Raw genomic sequence first — 21,934 nt, forward strand, 5'->3', positions numbered from 1 at the left:
ATACTTGATACTATTCAATGACAGTTTCATAGATTCTAGTAGTGTCCTGACTCAATGGTTTGTTTTGTTCTTCTAGAGGGACGTGATCCAGAAACTGTGCACGTGTGCTCTGTCCCTAATGGTTTATTTGGTGATCTACTCCGCCTGCCCTACAGATCGTGTCATCGATGACACCTTCATGGCCTCTAACCCCTTCTACATCCAGGTCTTGTACCTCTACATCTCCATGTTGGCTTTACGCCCCAAGTACTACTTTGTATGGACGTTAGGTGAGTACGACAGATGGCCAATGTGCTCTTCTAGTATTAAATATATGACTCTGGACCACAAAACCAGTCATAAGGGTCACTTTTCTGAGCTTTCCATTGATGTACGATTTGTTAGGATAGGACAATATTTGGCTGAGATACAACTATTTGAAAATCTGGAATCTGAGGGTGCAAAAAAATCAAAATATTGAGAAAACCGCCTTTAAAGTTGTCCAAATGAAGTCCTTAGCAATGCATATCCACTCACAAAAATACATTTTTGATACATTTATGGTAGGAAATTTACAAAATATATTCATGGAACATGATCTTTACTTAATATCCTAATGATTTTTGGCATAAAAGATAAATTGATAATTTTGACCCATACAATGTATTGTTGGCTATTTCTACAAATATACCTGTGCCACTTATAACTGGTTTTGTGGTCCAGGGTCACATATATAATAAAACTATCATACTTTTAAAAGCACGTCAGTATCATATTATTCTGTCTGTATGTTGCAGTGTGTTGTGAACAGTATGCAAATTTTCTGTATGTATCTGTATATTAAGATGACCTACTACATTATTAAATGTGCAGCAGAGCACACTGAAAGGAATACTTGTTTTCATTCTTGAAGAATAATCTCATTCCTGACACAATATATAATCTGTCTACCATGACATATTTGCATATAATTTGATTAAAAATCCAAAATAAAAGGAGATCACTCAATAAATAAATGTGGTTTGTTTAATAAGGTCACGTGACAACATTACTGTTATTATATGAATATTTATTGTTGCATACTTTTTCTCATTTAAAAAAAACAGTGTATACAATGCAGCATGGCTAGTAATGCCATGTTCAAGGCAGCGTCACACTGCCCTCTTGTGTTCGTAAAGGGTGTTTTCTCCTAATTTTCCAGTTGGATATTAGGTGGTTCTTGTCTTTGAGTCATAGAACATAGTCACTTTGGCTACGTTCACACTGTCAGTTTTTGGGATTGACAACTGTATTTACTTACAGGTGTGAGTCTCGAAATGTCCTGTTCACACAGCCACTTTCAGTAGCGTCTCGAATACTGTCTGTATGAATGTGCAAAGGGAATCAAGCCTGCATTCTCTTACCATTAACTGTTGTAACAGTTGTCAGTCCTGTATTTGAGTCCTTAATAGTGATCGACCGATATTGTTTTTTTAATAGCCGATGCCCATATCGTAGAGAGCAGGGTGGTAGCCGATATATAGGGTGAATTCAGGGTGATTGGGACACTTTTTGCCATTGATGACTTGGAAAAAGTGTCCCAAACAACCTGAATTTACCCTGTAGGGTGAATTCGCTCTGTAATCTGGTAAGTTTGTGCGCAGTGGGAATCATATTTTTTCCTAATAAAGACAAGGTAATACTAGTTTTACACAGTGAAAATGACATGAATATGACTGAGTGGGCAACTGAATATAGTGCAGCATAATTTGAAATCAAGGGTTTAAAGTTTGTCGATCCTGTGTCTCCAGTGACAGCTACACTGTACTTGTTTAAATATTTAATTAACACGGACCAACCATAACGCGCAGAGTAACTAGTTCATGCAGGCTACAAATGCACACTTCAGAATATCTGACAGCTGGATTCGACTTAAATCTGCAAGGTTTGTGAAATTAAATGTTTATTAGAAATTCAAAGATTTGTTTAATTGATATAAATGCGTATTTGCTGAATGCTGACTGTAAATGAGAAAGTTTGCCTTTCTGTTACTAATAATATAAAAGCAAACGCTATAATACTTTTTTGTATACAGTTTACTGTCATTGTTTAACAGTTGTATCTAGTAACATTTTAGACATTATTGGACATTAAATAGAGAATGAAGACGGAGAATGAGCGCGCTGTGTGCTTAGGCGCTGCCGTTCTCAGAGCCGTCAAAATAAATGTCCCGCTTCCAACACATTGGCCAAACAGAAAAACTTATCAAAAAAAACTATATCAGCCTTGGCAATATATCGGTTGACCACTACTTAATACGTTTACTATAGCCGAACCGACTCACATCCGTATTCTCGGAAAACCCACGCTGTGTGAACAGAACCGGACTCGACAACAAGTTTTCTGTCATTGTCATACAGTGCGAGAGAGATGCTCTGCGCTGCACAAACAAATGTCTACTATGTGTTGTGGGTTTTCATGTGTGGTTTCGGTTTTACATCCAGTCATTGACTTTTCAGTTTTTTGCCATCTTTGATATTACTTTCGCTATGGTTAGTGGTAAGAGAATACGTGCTTGACTCCCAGTGCAAGTTCATTCTGAGAGTTCCTTTTTGAACGGGACATTTCGAGATTCTTACCTGTAAGTAAATGCAGTTGTCAAACCCAAAAACTGACAGGACTGACAACCATATTCTTCTGCTGTGTAAACGTGGCCTTTGAGATAGTGTTTTTACTAAATTCTTTCACTCTTTTACAGCTGATGCCATCAACAATGCAGCTGGTTTTGGATTTAATGGATATAACACAGATGGCACCCCAAAATGGGACAGAATATCGAATTTAAGAATACTTGACATTGAGGTACGAAGCAGACGAAACATGCTACTTCCACAAGTTTATCTTCTCACTCGACCTGAACCCTAATATTTCATCTTTTTACATATGTCCTAAACAGTTTGCCACCAGCTTCAAGATGTTCTTGGATAACTGGAACATTCAGACAGCCCTTTGGTTAAAAAGGTGAATGCTGCAAAACAGAATAATCTTGACCGAGCATGCATCGTCTTCCTGAAATCTCAGAAAACAACGTGAGCTTTTGTTGTTTTGTCTGCACAGGGTGTGTTATGAGCGCTGTCCGTATAATCCGACTGCTGCCACATTCCTCCTCTCAGCCATCTGGCACGGAGTTTACCCAGGGTATTACCTGACCTTTGTCACGGGCATTGCTGTAACAATGGCAGCACGTGCAGTGAGTATTCTTTATATGAGATGGGGTGTCGAAACAAGGTTCAAGTCAAAGTTAGAATTATATCACAAAGGTTTTATCTGATGAATACTTTCATTGCAGATTTTTTGGGAGCAGTTTTGATGGAAAAATACTGTTACATTTGAATAAATTGGACATTGGTTTTTCTCAATAATAAATGAGAGGCATGCAGGGATCGAAAAAAGACTATGCGCACAGTCAAGGTTATTATTCATCTAGTCATGCGCTGCATAAAACTACGATTCCTCTGTCGCACTGTAATGATCAAGGCCTCTCCAACTAAAGAACAAAGTAGGTCACTTTCTTGCAGTAGTCCATCTTAAAATGCTACTTTGAATATAAACTATTCAGCCCACGGCATTGCCTGCATGATACACTGTTGGATCCAGATTCCAGAGCCGTTAACACTTTTCAAACTCAAATAACAATTTCCATATCCACAAGTAAACATTACTGCGTGTACTGTACACGGATAAGAATATTGTTGCATTCATCAGAATTTGGGCAATTTGGATATTTTGAATATGGTCATGTAAAATCTACATTCATAACCCAACTAAACCAAATGTTCCAGTTTCTAGAAATATAAATAAGACAGCTGTTTGGGGTCAGTAAGTTTGGGTATTATTGCAATTAAATATTATTACAATTTAAAATAACTTATTTCTAATTTAAATTGCAATTTATTCCTGTGATGCAAAGCTGAATTTTCAGCATCGTTACTCTAGTCTTCAGTGTCACATGATCCTTCAGAAATCATTCTAATATGCTGATTTGGTGCTTAAGAAATATTTCTTAGTATTATCAATGTTGAAAACAGTTGTGCTGCCTAATATTTTTGTGCAAACCATGATATATATTTTTTTCAGGATTCTTTGATGAATCAAAAGTTCAAACGAACAGCATTTGTTTGGATTTTATTGTAACATTATTAATGTCTTGTCTGTCACTTTTGATCGATTAAATGCATCCTTGCTGGACAAAATGTATTTTTTATTCATGTAAATTCTGTCAAATAAATAACTTCAGCTCCACCATTCATTTACATCTGAACATGTCATGAAAGGGATTCTAGGCATTGATTTTCTTTTAAACACGTGTTTCTTCTGCTTCTATTATTAGTGGAGTACCTCAGGGCTCTATTTTGGGTCCGCTTCTTTTTAACTTATATATGCGTCCACTGGGGGATATTATTAAGAGGCATAATGTTTCATTTCATTTTTATGCCGATGATACACAGCTGTACCTGCTGTTGATTCCATTCAACCTTTGTTGGAATGCATCTGAGACATTGTTTCTTTTATTAAAATCAATAAAAGAAACACATCTTTGGAGTGAATATTTTTCCTAAGAAATCAATAAATCAAGGGAAAAAATGTGCATGTCAGTAGATCCAGAATATGCTAATTACACATGTGCAGAAATATTCCAATATCTTTAAAGCGTTCAAACTTTTTTGATTGAAGGCTTGATGTAAATATAAACCTTAATCTGAAAAGTATGGTCATTTTTAAAAAAAATATGATAATTTATGTTTAAAGGATCATTGTTTTTAGTCCTCATAATCTTTTGAACTTTTAAAGTTTTTCTCTTTTTATTTCAGGTAAGACACAATGTGAGGCAACACTTCCTGGGCTCAGCCACACTCAAGCTCATCTATGACGTGATCACGTGGTTCAGCACCCAGATCGCTATTTGTTACACTGTTGTGCCATTTGTACTGCTGGCAGTAGGGCCTTCACTAAAGTTTTACAGGTCAGTAATGCATTTGCACCAATATATGAGCATTCCAGGGCAAGTCCTGATGTCGCTGACCCCTGCTGTTAAGGGTTCACCTCGTCTGACTGATAATCAATATGCAACAGTATCAGTATGCTTCCAGTTTGTTTATGATTGAGCTCTGGTGATAAATCATTATTAAAGAAGTGAAATGCTTTAGAGAGCAGGTCAGAAAGTCATCATAAACCCACCTGCACCACTGATCCGTTGCTGAGAGTTATTAGCGGAAAACATGAAGCTGACAGGTAAAAATGAGAGGCTGATTTTATCTTTGCCCGCTGCAGTCTTGCTCCATTCATTAGACGGCTTTACAGGCCCGAGTCTGTACTTTATGAGCCAGCAAAGGACCATTTGTTTCACAGCTTCTGCTGAGATAAAAGAAATCTATGATGGTCATTTGTTGAAGCAGCGCTGTTAAATGAGTCTGTCTGAAGAATACATAAAGCATTTTCATTAAAGAGCGAGAATTAGGCAGAGGGATTGTTGACCAACCGCTGCAGATCAGATTGAAATTATGTAAATTATGTCGAGAAGCTCAGTACATCTCAGTGACAACAACACTGGGAAATCCAAGATCCTATTGGAAAGTAATGTAGCCGACTGCATAAAGATCTGAGGCCTCATGTATAAAACATCTTAAAGGGTTAGTTCACCCAAAAGTGAAAATTCTGTCATCATTTACTCGCCCTCATGTTGTTCCAAACCAGTAAGAATTTCTTATGCTGCAGAACACAAAAGAAGATATTTTGAAGAATATTGTTGATGGACTCCATTGATTTCCATAGTATTTTATTTCCCATAATATGGAAGTTAATGGGGTCCATTAACTGTTTGGTTACCCATATTCTTCAAAATATCTTATTTTGTATTCAGCAGAAAAAAGAAACTCATACAGGTCTGGAACAACGTGAGGGTGAGTAAATGATGACAGAATTTTCATTTTTTGGTGAACTATCCCTGTAAGATTAAATCTACATAGATTTTTAACTATCCCTTTAATTTGTGTACCCACAAAAGTTTTTGAAATTATAAAAGAAATGTTTTATATATATTATATCCCTCATGTTGGAAGATTGCACAATTTTTTTCCCTTAATTGTCTCCTCCCCAAAATAACCATGTAGTAGCTTATAATTTACAACATTATTTATTTTGTCATCCAGACATGCAATATGCATTTAGCAGTACTATAAATGTATTCTGCAGTAAATTTATTGTAAATATCTATAAATGTTTCTTGTTTATCTATAAGAAATATATTACACTGCTAAAATAATTTTATTTCATCGATTATTATCATTCTCGTTTTCCAAAAATGTACCATTTTAAAGAGGTTTAGTTATTTTTACTGGAAACAATTTTTCTTTATTAATTCAGATGTGTGAGTGGGAAATGTCGTACATTTATATTAAAGATTTTATTTTAAATATTTTTAATAATGATATTTTTTTTTATTAATTCAGATGTGTGAGTGGGAAATGTCGTACACTTATATTACAGATTTTATTTTTAATATTTTTTTAATATTTTTTTTTTATTAATTCAGATGTGTGAGTGGGAAATGTCATACTTACATTACAGATTTTATTTTTAATATTTTTTAATAATGACATTTTTTATTAATTCCGATGTGTGAGAGGGAAATGTCGTACACTTATATTTCAGATTTTATTTTTAATATTTTTTAATAATTAAAATTATATATTTTTTAATAATTACTTTTTTATTAATTCAGATGTGTGAGGGTGGAAATGTACACTTGTTTTTGTTTTTTTTGTTTTTTTGGTTTGGTTAATTTAAATATTTATGTACAACTACCTATCCTACATACTAAGCATCAAAAGTATAATCAATGATACACATACGAGTGCCTACAAATAACAAAATCACTTAACAGCTAAAATTCCTAATGTGCTGTCTGTCATTTGCCCTTTTCAGCTCGTGGTACTGCTGCATTCACCTGATCTGCGTGTTGCTGGCGCTGGTTTTACCTGTGAAATCCAGACGCAGGAAACAACAGGAAGAGCCGAGCAGCATTCAGGCCAGTGAACAGAACTGTCTCTCCTCTCCTGACAACAACTGCAACCAGAAGCAGAAAGCCACATGAGGGCAAGAAGGGCTGCTCGACCCGCACACTGCGTTGTGAGGAACTCTGATATCAGTACTGAGAGACACAGAGCGGCCATTTCCTCCCTCAGATCCAACGACACTGACAGTGACATTTTACAAGGCATAAACTCCAGCAACAATACAGAGAAAAGACCCCATAGTCGCCCTGTTGGAGATGGTCACGTTTTGGTTTTAAATAGGAAATCTTCATAGGATCATATGAAAATGGGGTGATTGATTATAGAAAATGGTGAATAATTGACTTAAGTGTCAGTTAATCTGAAGTTGCCTTAAACCCTTCGTATATTTAGCTCCAGAAACCTTGTGTGGGGATCGTGTTACATAGGAACGGACCAGTCATTGTTGGCTTTTAGCTTCACTACATTAGTGCAGGAAGTCTAGCACTGGAATCAGCTTCCACGTTACCTAGAAGGTTTCTGCCATTGTCAGTTAAACGAAGTAACCTCTGTTTTAGTTCTTCTCAAAGGAAATGTGTGCTGTAAAGAAAAAAGTCCAGTCGTGTGTTGCCAAATTATAGGCCTTACGTTCCTATCTCTTGCCATTGTTTCATCTTTATTCTTTGTTTATTTCTCTGGTTTTCTAGTAGGTTCATATCTGCTGCTTTCTTTGGGAACAAGGGTCAACCTTAAGGGAGTGTCTTCATTTGGAAAATTGCTTTTGTTATAATTTTTGTCAGTGATTTTTGTTTATTTTTATTGTTTTTATTAAGGGCTTTTGGTTGGTTATCAGTGCTGTTTTTTTAATGGGTTGTAGGTTTCCTCAGGGCACACAGGTCTCGTTTTAGACCATGACAAATTACCAGATGTTTCTCTACCATCAATGTTTCTGCTGCAACATAGTCCATCTTGTGACAACAGAAGACAGTTCAATATTACTCAGTATCTCAGCTTGTTTGTGTTTTTTATGTTACAGACATATATGGCAAGTGCAATAACCTCTGTCTTTTCCATGGGTGCATGTTAAGTTAAAGGATCACATTATTTTTGCAAACAGTGCTAATGTTCTTGACACATCAACAATAGTCAGAATTTTGTAGTGGTTCAGTATTGAAGTACAGTACCAGCCAAAAGTTTGGACAAACTAAATTTGTTTCTCTTTATCTCAAAAACCTGTTGATTTAAAGGTGTATACTTAAATACTTGAAATTTTATTATGCTTGAAACATAATAATTCCATAGTAATAACTAGGGCTGGGTATTGACACAAATTTCACGATTCAATCCGATTCACAAGCTTGCGATTCGATTTCGATTCGATTATTTTGGATGTATATCAAGAACAGTGCATGGAAAATTTTCTCAAAGAAATTAAAATCTCTCAGTTAATGCAGAAAACCATACATAGTAGTCAGTTGGTACTACGTTACTATAATATTGATGGTTAAAATGAACTGATTTGTATACAAACACTTAAATTACACTCAAGGAAGTTTTTAGAATAATAAAGTTATAATACTAACTTTATAATTAGCTACATAATTATATGTCTACCCCAATTCATTTTTTTGGTGGCTGACATAAAACTTGAAGGAATTCAAACATGCATTAAATATTGAAGAACATTAAAAATTATAATGAATATGGTGCACATATTTAGCAAAATGCCCCTCTCTAGAGTTCATTTTTCGAGTTTATGGTCACTGAATATGGTTTTTCTGAGGTAAATGTGACGTTACGTGACATTGTTTACAAGCTGTTTTATTGACGTCTTTCCGCGGTTGAAACACTGATTGAGCGATTACATGAGACGAGAGATTACATTTCGGTAAGTTGTATTCTAACTTTTAACATACCTTCAGATGTTCATTCAAGTTTATTTCGCACTGTAACTTGTATTAAAACGGAGGAGAAGATCAGTTTACATGCGCTGCCGCTTCGTTTAACCTGAGGGGCTACAGCGATCTGTCACGTGACGTCACATTAAACAGTGCCAAAACGTTTTTTTTTTTTTTTTTTTTTTTTAAATTTCGTAATAAAATGGATTTATTGCGATTTATTGGATGGGAGGCTCTCTACATCCAACTGAAAACAGGATAGACTAATCGATTCTTGGGATTTAAGAATCGATGTCAGTTTGTAAAAATGAGAATCGATTAAAGTCGAGAAATCAATATATTTTTTTTTTTTTTTACCCAGCTCTAGTAATAACAACCTTTTGGTTTGTGTTTATTGTTTTGTTTCCCCCACATAGTAAAGGAAAAGCAGCAATCAATGCAGTCCCAGTATGCACATCATTTTGACTTGTTTAACATTTGGAGTTTTTCCATATTTCCCATAGTACTTCCTTTTATTTCATAGTTTTGATGACTATTATTATTCTAAAATGAGGAAAATAGTAATAATAAAGCATGAAGCAGTGTGTCCAGACTTTTGACTGGTAGTGTGCTATACATGCAGTACGCGGATACATGCAGTATCAACTATTCAAAATCATTTTTTTTCTATGAATCCATCTGTACTCCTGGGCCCTAAACAAACCTCTAAATTTTGAGATATCATATAAGGATATTTCTTGAACTTTGATTCTCTAAAAGGTCTCAGTGAGCTTTGCTCTTTTGATTTAAGTGTCTGGAAAATCAGACTTTTTCATATTCCCTCAGAATCTACTTTTCGATATATATGTAATTATGTTGTTGCGTTTATTTTCAACCAAAGGTTTTACCCCTTGGTCAGAGCGACTCTACATGTTAGTTTTTTTATTTGGTAATGAAGGGCTGAAGGCACTAAGTGTTTACCAAAGCGAGTGTCACTGTATTCTTGTTAACTAAGCCAGTTCAACAACAAGAAAGGGTTATTCTTGGGCGTGAAGTTGACCAGCCTCCATATGGAGAAAACGCTCTGTACCAGCCTCCTATGGTTTCACAAGCACACTTCTCTAAAGTCTTATTGTATTTTGGACTCCAGACATGTAAAACCATGATGAATTACAGCCCTGTACTAACAGTTTTAGCAACTGCAAAACCAATAGGAAGATTAATAAGTCTGCTGGTATGGCTGCTGCTGGTAACAATTTAATTCACATTTATTTGTATAGCGCTTTTCTCAATACATATTTCAAAGCAGCTTTACAGAAAAGTGCATGACAGTCCAGTTATATACTGTATAATTTTGCCCTTTTTGTCTCTTTTTATTAAAGATTTTGCTTAATTAATTGTTTTAACTGCCCCAAGGCAATATGTACTAACTAGCACCTCAATGCAAAACTTGCTTCAAATGTCCAAAGTGCCAAATCACATGAGGTGCACAAAAAGATCACTTTATTTGTACGGGTTTACAACAGGGTGAGAGGTTTGTACTAAAAATTTGGTCTTAAACTGACATTATTTTTACCTACTGAGATTTTGGGAGGAATTATTTTTCACTGTCTCCCTATTTGCACTTTTGGTATGAATAAGTCGGGGTAGTGCTTAAGTAGAAAAACTGCCGAAGCAATGCAAGGAACCTCAGTGCTACTCAACAGTTAGAGTATTCGCTTAATAGAAGTCAAACAGATGAATTTGCCCAAAAATATTAAATTCATTGTAGCAACAAAGGAAAATCAGGATGGTGTTCCAGTGTTATATGCTTATTTTGTAAATGTGCTCCATCCATAGAATGACGTTAAATGTGTTCATTGCTGTTTATGTGTAAACATTGTCCCATTGTTCAGATATTGTTCAACTAAATGCAGCCTAACATCTTGATTATGTTAAGGCCCAAGTAATAGTGAAGGCAGTTATCTGTAAAATTTTGGTTCAGTCATTCATGACATTTTCTAACTACTGATTTTGCAAAGAATGACCCAAAGCTGTGTGAAAATGTAGACTACTGTAATGCTTTTTTTTATTTTAAATAGTGCATTTGTTGTTCACCAGCCACCTCAGTTCTGTTGTTTGTCATTGTCTTGTTAGTCTCTAGTGGTCATTCAAAAATTAGTGATTGTGGCCCTTAGTGAACATGCAAACCGAAGCTGATGTTTTCCAGATATTGCAGAATTAACTTTTCCATTGTAATTCCTATTGACTGGTTGTGATGTTGCATAACATGACAGTTACAGGAAAACTAAGGATGTTAATGAAATGCAATAAGTCTGTGTAGAGATAAAGTAAAGGAAAAGTAATGCCTAATATGTTAGCTATTTCAATATAAATCAGTTTACCAATATACATTATAAAACACGTTTTTGAGAATTGTCCAGAGGGGAACAAACACTGTCTCCATTTATTTCTGTAATAATCATAAACTGAGATGTGATACTTACCCAGCAATTGAATTGTTTGATGAACTGAGTGCTCTGGAAGTTGTACCAAGCCAAACAAATTTTTCTTTAAATAAAGGACATGAAAAATGAAATCCACTACAATGATGATGGACACAAAACAAATAAACCATATTTTCCTTCTCGGTATTCATCTCAGTGTTTTTGGTTTTCTCAGAGTAATTTAACAATGGTTTACCTCAGAGATATGACATTGAATGCAGTTTTTTTTTTTTTTTTTTTTTTTAATTCATACCATAATAGGCCGATGGATGAATGGATGGATATTTTCTGTTATTAATCATTATGAAACAGTAAGTTCCTGTCCTTGATTCTGATTGGTAAACACGGCTATGACCGCTTCACCCAATGGTTCTGTGTATCACTACACAACACCCTTAGCAACCACTCTTGGCAACGTAAACGTATGTTCTCAATTGATATTGTTCATTGAAGCTTACTGTATTATGTAGAAGAGTGTTGTGAGAAAGAGATCGAGTTTATTACCTGCATTCAGATTTAGCATTTTCCTTCAGGCCAGTCCTATGTTCATAATAAAAAATCTGTTTAAATGTCTGATGTATTATCTTGTCCTTTTAACAGTTAAGGGGTTTTCCCATGACTGACAGCGATAGTCAAAGCATTTGTCAGTTGCGTCTTGTTCCGTGTTCACAACAATTCAGTCTTTTCAATGTAAAAGTCTTCGCTACTGACTGACACACTCATAAAGACAGTCTTTGCCGCAATCTAATGGCATAATATTGTAACTTCTGTTGCTGTTCATGGTCAGGGACTATTTTTTCCGGCAGAAGGAAGGTCTTTTAGTGAAAGTTTATTTCATGAAAGTTGTATTGATACATATTTTTGGCTTTAATATTTGTATTGTATGGTAACCGTTTTATAAAAGCAATAAGGTACTCAAGGCTAGTGCTGTATCATGAATAAGTCACGGCTGAAGGGGTTGCAGGCACTCCGCTTCGCATCGTGCCTAACAACGCCCTTCAGCCGTGACTTATTCACGATACAGCACAGCCTCTCGCACCTTATTGCTTACTTATAAAACGGTTAGTTCCGGTCCTTGATTCTGATTGGTCAATAGCAGTGTTTTATTCCCCATAAAACACGGCTATGACCGCTTCACCCAGTGGTTCTGTGTATCACTACACAACACCCTTAGCAACCACTCTTAGCAATGTAAAGAAATGTTTATTCTCATATTGATATTGTTAACTGAAGCTTACTGTATTATAGTAGAGTATTGTGAGAGAGAGATCGAGTGAGCGAGTATTTACCTGCATATTTAGATACAGCAGTTTCCTTCAGGTCAGTCCTATGTTCGTAATAAAAAATCCGTTTGAATGTCCACTGCCATATCTTGTCTCTTAACAGTTATTGGGTTTCCCCGTACCCTAGTCAAAGCATTTGTCAGTTGCCTCTTGACCCGTGACGTGTTCAAAAGTTTCAGTCCTTTCAATGTAAAAGTTTCCGCTACTGACTGACTTAATCATAAAGACAGTCTTTGCCGCTATCTAATGGTCGTAATAATGTAACTTCTTTGCTGTTCACGGTCAGGGACTAGTTTTTCCACCGGAAGGAAGGCTCTTAGTGATTTTACTTCATGAAAGTTGCATTGTTACATATTTTTTTGGCTTTAATTTTTGTATTGTGTGGTAACTGTTTTATAAAAGCAATAAGCCCCATGAAGCCGTGGTTTACAGTGAATTTATAACAGGGGCTTATTGCTTTAAAGGGTTAGTTCACCCAAAAAATGAAAATTCTGAGGTAGAACCTGGAAGCGCTGCAAAATAAACAGCGTATGAGAATTACACAGAAGAGAAGATATTGTTGAATAAAGTCTTTATTTTTTTTTTGCCTTTGCGCACAAAAAGTATTCTCGTCGCTTCATAACCACTGCAGTCACGTTGACTGTTTTAACGATGTCTTTAGTACCTTTCTGGACCTTGAAAGTGGTGGTTAAATTGCTGTTTATGGACGAGTCAAGCCTATACCTGTCAGATTTCATCAAAAATATCTTAATTTGTGTTCCGAAGATGAACGAGTCTTATGGGTGTGGAACGACATGAGGGTGAGTAATTAATGACAGAATTTTAATTTTGGGAGAACTAAACCTTTAATGAGAAAATGACACATAAATGTTGTAAATTTGGTCTGTCAAAACATGGGCGTCTCTGTGTCCTCCAGTGGGCGTGTTTTGCACGCAGTGGGTGTGGACATGTCTTAATTTTAATTTCAGCCACACCCCTGTTCCCACAAAATGGCTGTGGTGTAACGCAAGACTGCCTCCAGACAAAAAAGGTTATGGAAAGCAACAGAGAAATGTAAATTTTATCGAATTACTTGGACCTTCTAGCAGTGGCATGTAAGTTACCATTTGGAATTATGTAAACAAACTGACGTGTTTTAAAACGCGAGCTCCTGTCAACTAATTTGAAATTTTCACGTAAGTCAAAGTAAATTTATATTCTTTTTAACTGCTGCATAGTAGCTTTGTAACAGTGTTAAAATGCTATAAGAGAGAACAGTGGACGTACACAGTTCGGCTACAGCTGTCAGGACACGTGCTCTTCCTTCACTCCAGCATTTGTTGCCAATATAATATTTGTTTGTAAGCACGTGTGTATGAATAGTCGTCATTTTCATTTCTAATGCTGCTGTCAGTTTCAGAAAAAGTATGTTGCACCTTTAAGACGGTGGGCAAACGGGTTTGAGCTGCTTTTAGAAGTTGTTTTTCACGGTGCTTGCGTGAACTTGTTTACAATTGTGCCGTTGTGCTGCTGCTGCTACACTATGGAAACGGATCCAGTGATTCCCAAACCAGGAGTAACTGAACCCCAGGGAATCCAGGGGTGTTTTTTGTTTGTTAAACAATGAATATATATGTGTGTATGTGTGTATGTATGTATGTATGTATGTATGTATATATGTATATATGTATATAAAAACAATCAAACATTATACATATCATTTTGCTTTCTTTCCCTACAGTCGATTTTTTCCCCCCCCATGAATCAATTTTAATGTTGTATTCAAATGAATATTGTGTCAAAAAAAAAATATATATATATAAAGAAATCAGTTTTGAATATGTTATTGGATATTTAAACAAAAATAATCATATTCATATTGCAAAGTAAACTATAAAAAGTTACTCTACTTATAGGCTAGTCTAAAAATGCTACACTTAATTTTATACAATAGCCCAGCATATCTGTCTCTCTCTAAGAAGTTGTTGGCTTTATAGTTAAAGATAATATCTATTATAAGAACCAAGTTTATATTTAGAGATTGACGTAGTGCTGTTTGCTTCACTCTGATGTGAAATCCATATGTGCTCCCACCCCTTTGACCTTTCACAAACAGGATTCACAAGCAGGATTTTTTTTTAAGTACACTGAAATTGTATAATTACTATTTCTTTTATAAGTCCTGTATGCTAATACCCACCCTAGAGCAAAGGCGTGTCTCATTAATATTAATTACATGTGAGCTGAACCCTTCAGGAGGCTTACTTATAACGTCAGACTTCTTTAGTATTCATATTCATTCATAGGATCCACTGCATGTGTGTGCATTGGGCGTCTCTCCAAAGAGAGGAGGAGCATAACACTTCCTCATGCATTATTCATGAGTGCCTGGAGTGACAGGCAGAGTCCCGGTCGGCTTGTTAGTACACAGCCTGAGTGACAGCGTGAGTGGAGTATCAACAGTACAAGGATAGACAGGCTTTTAAACTCAACTCACAGGGACTCAAGGTGAGTAAGCATATCCTCAGCCTTCTGTGAAGAATGAAGTTGAATTAAAGCATTATCTGTTAGGAATGGGTTATCTTCACTCATCTTCGTGTGTTGTGTATTGGGGCTGGGGAGAGGGGGTGAACATTGCTCTGTCAATATTTGGCTGAGGGTCTCTCCGTGATTGGCTCTCTCCATTGTGTGATCTCTCTGGAGGGCAGCTGGGATGCTTTCAAGGGTGTGTCAGCAGATCAGAGATGAACAAAGGCTGATGGAAAAAGGATCCTTTGCATTACTGTATCTGTCACCTTTAGATATTTAAGTTTGTTGATAGGACTTGTATCTTGTAAGTGGATTTTGGGTACTGAGGCCCCGCTGGTTGTTTTTAACCTTTTATGATGCTTGGCATTTTGTCAGCTGGAAGTGGTTTTTGGTGTCCGGCTTTCATCTTTGATGGGTTGTTACCGGGCTGCTGAGTTGGCAAAATGACCCTGGAAAAAAGTAAACACATTTGGCCTTGTTTGAATGCTTTATTATAGTGTTTTATGCTCATGTTATAGTAAAAGTTAACATTTAAATCTGTCTAAATTACTGGCTCTTAAAGTGTTTGGAAACAAATGCTTAAAATATATGAATGTCTTTGCTTTTTATAGCAACATCAAACCAAGTGCCATTTAAGGTTTAGGACGTTTTTGTCTGGTTTAAAAAGAATGAAAGCAATAAAATTTGATGAACTGCACCTGTGGTTACTCTGATAGGACACCTGTGTGAACCTGATGTCATTCATCATCTAAAAATGTTTTTTTGACACCAGCTAGATCTAAATAATTGCAAAATGCATACAGTTTACCATAAATGTCACTAAATCTCTTTATTGAATGAATATTTTATGACGTATTACCTATTTTGAGACAGAACTTACCGAACAATGCTGTGTGCTGAGATAAATGCGCTTGTTGTGTGTGTGTGTGTAGCCGCCTGCATATGATGGTATTTTGGCCAGCTGGGAACTCATGAAGAGCTTATAAAATGTGTAAAGGAGTCAAAACAGTGGTGGGAATCCATCCGTCACACACACACAAACAATCTGCTGTGTGGAGACGTACGTCTGATGCCTGTGATTGGCAAACTCGCGACTATGACAAGAAAAACCGATATGCGTGAGGATTCTGTACTTTTTAGGTCTCATCTTCCTGTTTTTGGTTCGTTTACATGTCTTTGGTCCGTGTTGCATTCATATATCATTCGGACCGCACCAGAGTTCGTATGGAAGCAGTCTTGGTCCGCTTGTTTGGTGCGTACCAGGGTTCGGATGGCAGCGTTCACACATGTTCAAATGAACCGCACTAACAGAGCAATCGCACCAGGGTTTGTTTTAATCGAACCAAACATGACAAGTGTGAAAACACCCTAAGTCTTTACTGTTTAAAATCTAGTTTTCTTGATTTACAGCAAGTACCATGTTTTACCATATTTTACAATATCGATCTAGCTTACTGCAGTGTGCAACAAGTGTCTCATAGTAGCCACCGAGTGAATGCACAGAGAAGTATTATAACAACTTTCAACACACAAGTGTATCTACTATGATAAACAGCGCTGCGTTACCTCACATACGCTTGACCGGAAGAAGCAGAAGTGGTGACTGTGGCATAATAAAAGTTCTGCTGCTCTCAAGCAGTGTGTCGCGCTCGTCTCTCATTAGCAATCACTCAAGCGGCCTCATTCTGCTCCAACGGCTTTAAGACACACCCTGCTTCATACACAGAAAAATCTCCAGAGTTAAATCAAGTCTACTCAGAGTACATATGGTCCCTCTCTAGATAGTGTTAAAATAACACTGAAACAGAGTTAAAGTTAATGAGATAATTAAGCAATTAGTTAATGATTGCGCATTAGTGATGAACACCTGCTGTTAACAATCTCTGAAGAAAAGAGAAACACAAGAACTACAACCTACTTCAGTCACAGCCTTATTAAATGCTTAATTATCTCATTAACTTTAACTCTGCTTCAGTGTTACTTTAACGCTATTTAGAGAGGGACCATATGTACTCTGAGCAGAGTTGATTTAACTCTGGGGATTTTACTGTGTACTACAGTAATGTTAATAAATCTTTAATACATTAACTCATCCATGAACATGATCGGACTCTTTTCATGAAGACAACACCTCCCGTTATTCCGCAAAATCAAGGCGTCATCAAGCTACGCCTTTGTTTTGAATAAGCCACCTCTAGAGGCAAAAACTACATAGTGTGCCTTTAAGTAGGGATTTTGTGTACATCGTCCATAATTTAGATTTTTAATGCTAAAATGTTTTGATTTTAAAGTTAAATGATAAAGGTTATTGGGTTAAGAAGATGACACCCTCAAAATTGGTTTGTGCGAGTGTTTTTATTATTTAATGTAATAATCATTGTAAACCATGGATTATTTATTTAATAATTAATTGAATTTTATGCAAATTTTGATATAGTGTTGTAAAGGCCAGTTCACACCAAGAATGATAGATGTAAAGATAACAATAAAGATATAGTTCTAAAAATTGTTTTAAATATAAAAGAATACCAGAGTCAACACCACAACTGTAACGATAACGGAATCGAGAAACAATATCGTTAGAATCACTTCCAGAACATTTTTTTCCCAGCTGATTTAAAGCGGCAGACGATAAAACTGAACCACGTGCTTAGAATAAGCAGAACAATATCATCCGCTGGTGTGGACGCTAATATAGTCATCATTCTGGTTATTGTTCTTGGTGTGAACGGGCCTTAATTTAGATGCATCTCTTTACGCGATTTCAGTTATTGTCAAAATGCATGAATATTAGAATAAATATTTCACTTATTCTAGTTATTATTTTACATTAATGGCTTTGCCCCCCATCTTACCCTACTTTTTGAATTCCATATGTGACTTTTTCCCCTTCCTTCTACACAATAAAGATGGATGAGTGACACAGAGCACAAATTCTTCCATATTAGTGTGTTTGTTGTGTTTTAATGAATGGACTTGGATTACAGTGTGCATTTCTGAGGCCAAAGTTAAGCCATTTTAATTTGCTCAAACTCCTTCTAAGGACCATTAAGAGGCTTGAACTACTTCCTCCGTTCTTCAGAATAACAACTTAGTATAAACTTTGGGAAAAGGTTTTTTTTTTTTTTTTTTTTTTGTGTGTGTGTGTGTGTAGGCATTATTACATTGATAATCAGCCCAAAGAATATCAGCGTAGTCCCCGTTTATTGCTCAGACAGCATTAGAGGCTTTTAACTTTGCATCATTCAGGCTTTATCCTAATCGATACTGATAAGGTAGTGGCCTACTGTCTGTTCAGTTAACATTCGGTTCATCATTAACTCGAATGTTTTGTGCAATACAGCAAGACTGAGCTTGTTACTGTGTGTCTTGTTGTTCCACATCTGGTCTGCTTCAGCAGGAGAAGCTTGTCTTTTATAATGGCTGAACAGAGGAGAGTTTCATTTAATGATGTATCTCTCCTGCTCTTTTCCACGTTCTCCAGTGGAGTTCCTAATACAGCCATGGACGTGAGCACCTCTCTGAAGATGAGCTCCCTGACCACCCAGAGTCTGTTCAGCTATGTGGAGGAGGAGAACCTTTCGGCCATCAAAGCTCATCTGGACAAGTACAGAGAGGTGGACACCAGAAGTGAAGTGAGTGTGCAGGAACCCTTCAATATCACTTCTTACTTTTTGTAACTTGGTGTTCATCAAATAAAAATAAAAAATATTTATATTTGTTTTCGCCATGTTGCTGAACACATCAGACATTTTAAGGCTTTGGAGGCGTTACTGTACTATTTACACGTTCATGAAAACTTGGGAAAACTGTTATTTGAACTGTAAATTGTCCTTTTGTGGTGGGACTAACTTTCTAGGTGGAAGAACTCCTGGTTATGTGTTATGGAGTGCTATAATTTATGGATACTAAGTGAAAGCAATCAGATTTAGTTTTATGACTGGTGTTGAAAGATTGGGTGTTTGAACACTGCACAAACAGTTCTGTTTAATCGGTTCCGTCACACCAGTATCATGCTATGTGTGATGTTTAAATGTTATGGTTAAACTGTGGAAACAGTGTATTTACTGTAAACATGTTTCTCGTTCATTTATACACACTGAGGAATGAGTCGAAACTATTGCCCTTGGCAACTGACAGCATACCAAACTTGCACATGATACATAAACATTAGGGTGAAATGTACTCTGAATATTTCTTTTAAAGTAGCTTTTTTTTTTTTTTTTTTTTTTTTTTTAAATTTGCTTACTTATATGTACTGAGTCATTGTTTTCTGCTGTAGAATGGCCAGACTGCTCTCATGGTGGCGTCAGAGCAGGGCAGCCTGGAGATCGTGCAGGAGCTCATCCGGAGGGGAGCAAACGTGAATTTGGATGATATTGTGAGTAGTGCTTCACATTTAAACTCAAAACACACACAGCAGAGAGATACAACATGACATATCATGTAGTCAAAACATAAACTTGCACTTGTTTTTGGAACAGGATGGCATGATTTTTTTTGAAAGTTTCATCACATCTGAGTGCACTCTTTTGCAAATGAGTCAATAGTTATGTTTCCATACAAAGTTGCGAATGTAAATTAATGCGAAAAATATCGCATGGAATATCGCAAAAACATTGCGAATAAAGCAGCATTTCCATTCCATGTGATCAAGAGAACACAATCGTCACTTCCTGGGAAATTGGCACATAGTATCTCTAATAAGAATGTAAGTTGCTGCAATCGGGGAAGCCACTGTGGCTCTTTTATCCTACATCATAATGACTTGTGCCTCAGAGCGCACAGACAAAAACCAATAAATGCTGTCATGTTGTCTTGCCTGATGTTTGTGAAGGCAATCATGTGAGACAGTTCTGGGAGGCCATTATACCAAATCATTTTGATGACAGACATTGGCTCAGGCATTTCAGAATAACTAAAACAACATTTGAACGTTTTTTTTTTTTTTTTTTTAGAAATCGAGGGATTTATTCTGTATATGTTTCCATTGTAGTTTATCGCATGTCCTCTTATTGGATAAAAAAAAAAAAAAAAAAATTATCAGACTCAATTGAGTGCATGTTTTTTTTTTTTTTTTTTTTTTTTAATATGCTCTAAATAATGCTGGGTTAAAAACAACCCAAGTTGGGTTGAAAATAGACAAACCCAGCGATTGGGTTAAATGTTTGACCAATGTGCTGGGCAGTTTTATTTAACCCAATTACTGTTTAAAAATTACTATATGGCTGGCTTAAAATGAACCCAAATAGGTTGGAAATTAAAAATCAGACACATAATTACTAGAGGCAACAATAATAATCAAAAGGTGAACATTTATTAATAAGCAATTTAATAAATGTTTAATTATTATTAATGAAACTTATTAATAAATGTTCATTTATTAAACATATTAAATGTTAATTTCCAACATACTTTGGGTTCATTTTAAGCAAGCATTACAGTAATTTTTAAACAATAGTTGAGTTAAATTAAACTACCCAGCTGGTTAGGCAAACATTTAACCCATTCGCTGGGTTAAAACAACCCAATTGCTGGATTTGTCCATTTTAAAACCCAACTTTGGTTGTTTTTAATCCAGCATTTTTTAGTGTAGCATTTCCATCCAGCTGGAGTTTTTTTTTATTTATTTTTTTTATTATGCGATATCCCAAAATTGACATAAAATAGGTGGCTGGAAACATTGCTAATGTCTGAGTGTCTACTTTGGTAGACTACAGTTCTTCTACCAGATGATTTCATAGGTGTGGGTGGGCCGTAGAATCTAAATAATTAGTACCCTGCACTGTCATTTTGCAAATGACTAGATGACGACGTTAACAGGCACAAACACTTTGAGCTTCTCACACCAGCAGATACACAGTATAGTATATAACCTTTTCTGGTGACGGTCAAAGAATCTTCACTATGACCACCTGGTATGACCAGCTGGTACGATCTGAAACTCCACAGATATCTTCTAAACACTTCTTTATCTTTAGAAGACCGTGTAATTAAATAAGCTGATTTTTTTTTTTTTTCCACTTGTCTTAGGATAGCTGGACAGCACTGATTTCAGCTGCTAAAGAGGGACACACTGAAGTGGTGAAGGAACTCCTGGAGAACAATGCCAATGTGGAGCATCGAGACATGGTAAGACACAGATTAAAGACATGAGCAGGTAATTAAATCAACAGTTGTTCTTATCATTGTGAATGATGTCTTTTTTTAGTCTTTACCTCCTTGAAAATTGTTTAAGTTGTTTAGGTTTCAGTATATTTATGTGTCAAAATTGAGGTTGTCAATCAATTTTAAATGAATTATATTCAGATTTCATTTGTTAACTGCATTAGTTAACATGATCTAACAACTAACTTGGTTAACTGACTTGGTTAGTGTTTATTTTTATTTTTTAAAATAAAATTGTTTATTTTTTATTTTTTACTAATACATTTTTTTTTTAAATCAAATGTTGTATTTGTTAACATTAGGTAATGCACTGAACTAGCATGATTAAACAATGATCAACTGTATTTTTATAAACTAACATTAATAAAGCTTAATAATGCTGTAATAATTCATTGTTTATAATTAATTTAACTAATGCATTAAAGGGATAGTTCACGCAAAAATGAAAATTATCCTATAATTTACTCATCCTCAAGCCATCCTAGGTGTATATGACTATCTTCTTTCAGCCAAACACAATCTTAGTTATATTAAAAAATATCCTGGCTCTTCCCAGCTTTGTAATGGGATTGAATGACGCCCAAGTTTTTGAAGGTTTAAAA

The 21,934-nt window shown here is 35.8% G+C and overlaps 2 protein-coding genes across 8 annotated transcripts in view; both read left to right on the forward strand.

Annotated features, from left to right (window-relative positions):
- Positions 1-11,520, forward strand: part of LOC127498252 (lysophospholipid acyltransferase 2-like) — a 72,038-nt gene extending 60,518 nt beyond the window's left edge. The window contains exons 8-13 of the mRNA XM_051867399.1: positions 77-269; positions 2,717-2,820; positions 2,915-2,979; positions 3,076-3,208; positions 4,830-4,981; positions 6,943-11,520. Coding sequence (XP_051723359.1) covers positions 77-269; positions 2,717-2,820; positions 2,915-2,979; positions 3,076-3,208; positions 4,830-4,981; positions 6,943-7,111 — 816 coding nt within the window. The 3' untranslated portion in view covers positions 7,112-11,520. The remainder of the gene's footprint in view (positions 1-76; positions 270-2,716; positions 2,821-2,914; positions 2,980-3,075; positions 3,209-4,829; positions 4,982-6,942) is intronic.
- Positions 11,521-13,200: 1,680 nt separating this feature from the next.
- The window catches only part of LOC127498251 (kinase D-interacting substrate of 220 kDa B-like), a 66,630-nt gene continuing 57,896 nt past the window's right edge, over positions 13,201-21,934 (forward strand). For 2 of the 7 annotated variants that reach the window (XM_051867392.1, XM_051867398.1), the window contains exons 1-3: positions 18,343-18,799; positions 19,447-19,545; positions 21,198-21,296. In XM_051867392.1, the coding sequence (XP_051723352.1) occupies positions 18,584-18,799; positions 19,447-19,545; positions 21,198-21,296 (414 nt within the window). In that variant the 5' untranslated portion in view covers positions 18,343-18,583. Of the gene's footprint in view, positions 13,832-15,055; positions 15,144-18,342; positions 18,800-19,446; positions 19,546-21,197; positions 21,297-21,934 lie in introns of those variants that run through there. The other 5 variants (XM_051867393.1, XM_051867397.1, XM_051867395.1 and 2 more) reach the window with 4 other exon arrangements.

The sequence above is a fragment of the Ctenopharyngodon idella genome, chromosome 17 (assembly GCF_019924925.1).
Source record: "Ctenopharyngodon idella isolate HZGC_01 chromosome 17, HZGC01, whole genome shotgun sequence".
Lineage (NCBI taxonomy): Eukaryota > Metazoa > Chordata > Actinopteri > Cypriniformes > Xenocyprididae > Ctenopharyngodon > Ctenopharyngodon idella.